Below are 7,443 nucleotides of genomic sequence, written 5' to 3'. Positions count from 1 at the left end.
AACGGTGGCCGCCCGCGAGTTCTCGCGATGTTTGGCCCGGCGAAGGGTAGCCATTTTGGAGTCCGCGCGGAGGCTGAGTGCCCCCGCGGCGGCGTCTGCCATCCTGCTGCCGGGACCAAGGCCGGCCCCGCGGCTGTCAGGCCCATGGGTGGCCTGACCGACACGATGTGGCGGCTCCGCTGCAAAGCCAAGGACGGCACCTATGTTTTGCAGGAGTTGTCCAGCCGGACGCGGGTGCGGGAGCTCCAGGGCCAAATTGCTGCCATCACGGGGATCGCCCCGGACTGTCAGCGGATCCTCGTGGGATACCCACCCGAGTGCCTGGACCTCAGCAATGGGGACGCCATGCTGGGGGATCTGCCCATCCAGTCAGGTAAGGGCGTCGGGGCTGGGGCCCGGGGAAGCCTGGGAGGATGGCCAGGGGCTTGCGGGAGAGCACACAGTAGAGGCGCGGCGGCTGCGGGCCGGCCCGGGCTTTGAGGACCCGGCTGCCGGCAGGTGGAAGCTGGAGAACTCGGGCGGAGGCCGGGACGCGCTGAAGCAGACAGGGAGGGCCCAGCCCCTGCGAGAAGCTCCGAGCCTTTGAGTTCCCCCCTTCCTCCATCTGCTTTCTAGTCTGTCTGGGAAACGTCTCATTCATTTTGTTTCCCCTCGGCGTCCACAAAGGCATGCATTCAGTAGGACCTATTTTCTCCGTCCTGATGGTCCATGCCCCCTGTACCGCTGAACGAAGATGGCAGGTCTGAAGGAGGCGGGGTGCTTGTCTTGCTTGCTTCCCTGGTTTGTTTTTGCGATCACCTTCCTGTGTATATACTGCCTTGGGCGGGTGTCCTCGCTGTAGCGCTTGCTTGTGCACAGCCACTAAAGGGCCCATCAAGTTCTAAGCAGCAGCAGCTATTTCTGTCCAGCATGGAACCTGGAATAGCAGCCTTGATCCTGAAAGGCTTCCCGCGGTTGTATCTGGGATCCTGTAAACAGCAAACAGGCTGGGTAACTTTCAGGGCGAGGGGAGCCCCCTAGTGGTCCAGACTCCAGACGATGATGAACAGCTGGTGGAAGATGTGCGCTTGTTAAAAACAGAGCAAACAAGCATCAGGACATTTTGTTCTGGAGATGTCTCTTTTCGGGGAACTATGAAGGTGCTTAGCCCCGGCCCCTTCTCAGAGTTGGGATGCAACCTAAGATGTTCTGGGTTTTTGTTTGTCTTGAACTTGAAGATTCGGTTGAACCAGCAGTATTATTAGCAGGTGGTCACTTGTTTGCAAAGCTGGGCTCTCCCTGCTGACCCCAGCTTACACTTTAACTCCTTCTGTTTGTGATTAACAGACTTGGCTAGTGAACCCCCCCGTTTCGTCTCCGCAGTTCTGGATTTGTGTTCTTGTTTTTAACAGGCGACATGCTGATCGTTGAAGAAGACCAAGCCAGGCCCCACGCCTCACCTGCGTTCGCCAGACATGGTGCTCCTTGTTATGCCAGGGAAACGGTGCCCGTGCTTACCAGGACCGTGGTCCCAGCAGACAACTCTTGCCTCTTCACCAGTGTGTACTACGTGGTTGAAGGAGGGGTCCTGAACCCAGCCTGTGCCCCTGAGATGAGACGCCTCATAGCACGCATTGTAGCAAGCGACCCAGATTTCTATAGCGAAGCCATCCTGGGGAAAACCAATCAAGAGTACTGTGAATGGATCAAAAGGGATGACACGTGGGGAGGAGCCATTGAAATATCGATTTTGTCTAAATTTTATCAGTGCGAAATTTGTGTGGTGGATACACAGACGGTAAGAATTGACCGTTTTGGGGAAGACGCAGGCTATTCCAAAAGGGTCCTGCTTATATATGATGGCGTCCACTATGATCCGCTTCAGCGTAACTTTCCCGACCCCGACACCCCTCCTCTGACCATTTTCTCCTCTAATGATGATATCGTTCTGGTACAAGCACTGGAATTAGCAGATGAAGCGAAAAGGAAGAGACAGTTTACGGATGTAAACCGCTTCACCCTGAGATGCATGATATGTCAACAGGGGTTAACTGGACAGGCAGAAGCAAGGGAACATGCCAAAGAGACGGGCCACACCAACTTCGGCGAAGTCTGATCTCTGCGTGATGAGGATTGACCCCTACTACCTCACAGATCCAGAAGGTTCTGGGTTTTCCAATAAGCTATTCGTAACCTTAAAGACACCATGCTTGAATCATCCTTTTAACTTAGAACCACGAAGGCACTGAAATTCCTTGTTAAGATTAAAATTAGTGTGCACGTTTACAGATGTGTCTACAGCGGTGGTACATGCCCTCTTCCTGCTGGGGTGACAGAATAGGTGGTCCTTTCTACCTGCCGGCACTAACCTGAAGATTGAGTTTTCGCGTTGTAAGGTAGCACCCAGCAGCACTAACGTGTAGAAGAAAACGGCTGCCCGTTTTGGGTAAAGCGGAAGGCTTCATGTGAGGCCACTGGACGTAAACCACAGTGTCTCCAGTAATTGCGTCCTTTTAAAAACTCTTGCGTTAATAGTGTCTAAATTATGAATTGATTCCTCAAAAGAAGATACACCGACTTGTCAAAACTGATTTTATATTGCAATTTGGTAGACTTTATAAATGTGTACTTAACCAGTCACAAGTACATTACAAGCAGTTTTTACAGGGATGAGTCTTGCCCTGAGAATGTTACCTAAAAAACAGAAACTGCTGGTGCCCACTTTAGGATCGTTAGGGTATAGAAGGAGAATGTATGAGGGAAAAGGTGCCTGAGCCGCTTACTGAAGCTTTAAAAGACCATTGGCCTCGTGTTTTAATGCAACTCATTTATTAATCTTTGTCACATTGGATACATTTTAGTTAAGCAGGGTATTTATTTAACTGAAGTACCATGAAATTTGAATGCTTGAATTTTGCCTTTTTACATAAAGATTTGAAGGGATTTAATTTCCTCAGCTTTTTGTTAAGAGCACTTCCTCCAACTCGTAAAAAAAAAAAATCTTTCTCTAAAGTGCTAATGATTATGCTTTGGTTTGGATTTTGTGAGAGCTTTTGCTTATCTAAACATTATGTTTTTATATCTTAGCCTTATCCTGCCACTAATGCTCTTGTAATAATTTCACCTTTCTGCAAATTATTGCTTATCCATGATTTTGATCTTGGACTTTTGAAGAGTTTTAAAGTAATTGGGATAATAACGTTGAATGAATTAGTTTCACTTCCAAAATATGGCAGTTTGAAAACTGTTGCCTTACCTGAATAAGCTTCTTCCTAATATTAGATGTGTAGCCATTTGCTTGGTGGGCTAATCCTTAAAGCAAACCCTCTAAAACTTAGCTTCACTATGAGATCTTCCAGATAAAAATTTTCTACCTCTTTTCGTGAATCTTCTGACGATCAGGGATGCTAAATTTTAATTTGTTGTGTATTAGCTCACATAATGTGAAGAGGCTTAATGTTGTGAAGTTTTCTTACATTGGTCTCATTTTTATTAAGTGTCTCCCTTAGAAAACTAATGGTATACTTTAATGCACTAAATTCTTTTTCACTGTATCTTGTTGACAAATGTTATACAATTGAGATCTACTTTTAGCACTTTCACTTGGTGGAGGTAGCCATATTACATTAGGGAACACATAAGCAATGTAGGGGAAAAGTACCTTTAAGGAACAAGTCACTAAATATACAGGAAATCATTAGATGACATTTTTTTTAGTACTTTTTATGTGAATAGCCTCTTTAGGCAAAAGTTGCTATGGTCAGTATAACTTAAAAGTGTTTAATTTTCTATTTTAATGAGCCTTAAAAATAGCACTTGTAAGTTTGTGATAATTAATGTTTGGCAATCATAATGTGTACAGATGAATATGATTGAAAATCCCTTGGTACCTGTCTGTCCTCCAGTCTAAAAAGTTTCTGTATCTCTTATTTTCCCCAGAAAATACTAAATTTAAAATTCTAAGTGAAGAGTATACTACTGGGTAACATCTATCAAATTGTTTTCCTTCCTTTCTTAGGTACTTCAGGAGCCAAACTTGACATTTACTAACTGGAATTTTAGAGAAGTATATTCATGCAACAGATATTTATTGAGTAACTTATAATGTACCAGGCATCTATTAATGTGTTTCCCAACATAAATTTCTGACACTTTAAAATTGAGTATACTCTACCTACATTGGGTTACGTTAGCAAATAGAAAAAGAACCTGATAACTTATAAAATTAAATCCCTCCATTTAAAATATTGTTGGTATATGTAAGCTTATAGTAAGTGTCCAGTGTTTGTTCAGGGGATCTTATTTTATTCTAGTTTGCTGTTGTCTAAGTTGTCCATTCACCAATTAGAGACTGACATTGCTCTCAGTAATGGCTTTTTAAAATTGATCAGCTGCTGAAATTCAGCACTAGGACTTTAATGTTCTGATCATGGAAAATTCAAGATGGCAGATCATTTGACTTAATTGTTGAGGATTAAAAACCTAAGCTTGTCCTCATTCTAAACTCAAGTTTATGAGCCTCACAGAATTTATAGTTTGTTACTGCACTTACTAAACTCTTGAAATTACTTCACTAGTGTGTAAATTCTAACCTTGAGACTTTGAAAACCTATGGATTTAGTACTTGCAATGGGATTAAAAGAAACTTTGTCTTAAACTTGTGCTTGAGCAGAATGAAACCATTCTTCCTAGTCATTGTTTTTGACTGCCATACAAGAATATGTTTTTAATTAAAATGAAAATAGTTTACATTAGTGGCTGAATGAAGATTGTGCTTTCCCATCCCCTCACTCCTTTCCGTTATTCTTCTTTCCTTTACTCTTTGGATTTAAAAATTAGGTGTAGGGCTATAAAGATGCACTTCTAGAGAGAGTGATTTCCGAAGTTAAAATTTTATCCTTGGTCATTTTTTGATGTGATAGCCACATTAAGACCCCATCTTCTGTTAATGTCTGTGGTTGATTTTTTAAATCCCATGCATGAAAAATGGGTACAGTCGAGTGGTACCCTTGAAAGTATGGCTGCTGGTCAGCTAACCCTATAGGAAGAAACTAATATAGTCATGCCACTTGATTATTACTTGAAGTTCACGTGCCCACAGAATCATCATCAGGAATGAATTATCTATCTATACATGCCCCTAAGTGCCCGTGCCTAATCTCCTTATCAAGCCTATTCTTTTTATCCTACGCAGGCTTTAAAACAGATGTTGCAGGCTACCCTAGCTAAACATCGTTTTCTCTGTCTTTTGAAAAAAATTAGAATGAGGAGTATGCAAGGTTAGCGGCAGAGTGATTTTTTTTCTTTACAAATTAGATGGCCTTCCTAAACTTCCATGTATTAAGATTTATGTTCTATCATGTGTTGAAATAGGCATTTGTTATTATTTGCAGCACTTTAAAAAATACGAAATAAAAGTTTACATGTTAGCCCTCCCCAGGGATCTTAAAGACATAATTCTTGAGCTGCTTACAATCAGCTATTCACAATTAACAATTACCATCAGTGTATAGTGTATCCAGTGGTACAATGTTCTGGTGTTTTGATAACAGTAGCACACAATTTCAGTAGCTATGAGGGGCATGCTCTGTGCCCTAGTGTTCAAAATGTTAATTCTCTAATGTGATCGTTCTTTATCATTCATTGTACAGTGCAGTATTCAAATTGGTTCTTATAGCACAAAGATGACTGTCACAACTTTGAAAAGATTAGATTCTTAAAACTCATCATTTGTTTCTAGGCAAACTTACTTTAAGGGAGCTGATTTTTGAGTCAGAGGCCTTAAAAGTATCATAGGTAATAAGCAACATTTTTAAGACTACAGTGAAACACTTGATTTGAATAAGCTAGTTTACTAACTAAAGATGTTTTCTTAACGAAAAGTTACAATATTTCAGCACATTTCATCCAATTGAGAATGTAAAACTTCCCTGATTGTAGGAAAGAGTTTTATTTATTTTCTGCAAAAATTGGCTGGTTTTGTGTTTATAGTGCTTAGCATATTTGACTTTGAAGAAATGACTACATTGATAATTGAATTGTGGGGTGCTGATTTCCGTCTTGGTTCCTGTGACTCTAAAAGAGATTGACAGCCCTCCTGTGCTGTTTTAGAGTGAAGGGAGAAAGGGGTAAGAGGATAAAGTACCACTTAAACAGAAGAGGTCCTCAAATGGCTGCTTTCCTAGTCATGAATTATGCTTATTGGAAAAACTTTCAAGCAATGCCTTTGTGTGGCCTTAAGCCTTCTCCCCTGGCATAGAATGTAGCAGGGTCATAACTGAAAGGCTAGTCATTAAAGTATAAAACCATGAATATAAGCATTTTGGTAAGATGCCTTTCTAATACTTGTTTTTAAAAATACAACCCTACAACTAGAGTTTAGGGATGATTTGGTTAAGTTGTAGGTAAAAAAAAAGTAAAAATTAACCTAAGAAAGCTTTAGAATGTCTACTAAGATAACATAAGCCTGACTGTATAACTGATATAGGACATGTAGCTGTTTGTAGCCCCTAAGTTACTTAAAAGGACCAGGGCACCCAGTTCCCGTCCGTGTTCCAGTTCACCTTGGTGCCATTCAGGACTCAAGTTGTTTACAGGAAATACAATTTCCTTAGCAAAATAATTCTTCCTTTTAAAAAGTATGGAATTCCGCTTAAGATACAAAATATGTATAGCTTGTCGAGCAGGACGTATTTTCTGTATTAATGCAGTAGAAGAGGATACCCGAGGCCAGAAGAAAACCACAAGCCTGTCAGACCAAGCGCTTTAGACCGGGGCTTGAAAAAGTAGTAGGGAAGAGCAGACCAGAACAAAGTTCTGTTTTTCTTGTTAAAAACATTTTTCTTAGTGAAAATGGACAGGGCTTTGTGGTTTTAAAAATGTTCTTTGGTCTGTTTGTCAGTATTTTTTTTTCAGTGAGTGCACTGCTGCTACCTGGGAGATGTCCAATTTTATTTTGTACGACACTTATGTGATATTGCCATTGTCATTAAGATGCGTTGATTTTATTTATGAAGTGTATAATTTAAATATCCAAATGCTGTATGAAATGACTTGTTTTAAAGGAATAAATGAAGTGAAAATATTGTTGTCTGAGCATATTTTGGGGTGAGGTAAGAGGGCCAGTGAATAGCTGCTGCTATACTCAAGTTGCATAGTATTCATTATTAAAAGCTTAAGAGACCACTGCTCTGTCTTGAGTGCCCAGATCTGCCAAATCTCACTCTGTAGGTGGAGTCCTAATGACTTCAGCACGAGGAACTACTTTTCTCTTTGTAACACCAGAGGGCATTTGAAATTTCCCTTCCTAACTCCCCATTTTCTGGTGTGCAGTCAGCTCCTGAGAGTTGGAATTCAACGTCTGTTGCTGACAAATTGTCAAATTGTGAAGGCTGAATATTCCCTTAAGTTTATAAAGGAGAGCTGTGTGAACTTAGATCTATTTGGAACCTGCAACATCTCTCC

At 41.4% G+C, this 7,443-nt stretch overlaps 1 protein-coding gene across 1 annotated transcript; it reads left to right on the top strand.

The window, feature by feature from the left end:
- Positions 1–7,063, top strand: YOD1 (YOD1 deubiquitinase). The gene is made up of 2 exons (XM_036342775.1): positions 1–373; positions 1,392–7,063. Exons 1-2 carry the CDS (start codon positions 28–30, stop codon positions 2,093–2,095), a joined length of 1,050 nt encoding a protein of 349 aa, XP_036198668.1. The 5' UTR covers positions 1–27; the 3' UTR covers positions 2,096–7,063.
- Positions 7,064–7,443: the final 380 nt, after the last annotated feature.

Source organism: Myotis myotis, unplaced genomic scaffold (genome assembly GCF_014108235.1).
Source record: "Myotis myotis isolate mMyoMyo1 unplaced genomic scaffold, mMyoMyo1.p scaffold_m19_p_18, whole genome shotgun sequence".
NCBI lineage: Eukaryota > Metazoa > Chordata > Mammalia > Chiroptera > Vespertilionidae > Myotis > Myotis myotis.
Note: the sequence above shows the minus strand (reverse complement) of the source record. Positions and strands in the feature narration are given on the sequence as shown.

Coding starts and splice junctions, on each gene's coding strand:
- YOD1 (XM_036342775.1), top strand. CDS start 28: ATGTTTGGCCCGGCGAAGGGTAGCCATTTTGGAGTCCGCGCGGAGGCT. Junction 374..1,391: donor GGATCTGCCCATCCAGTCAG/GTAAGGGCGTCG, acceptor TGTTTTTAACAG/GCGACATGCTGATCGTTGAA.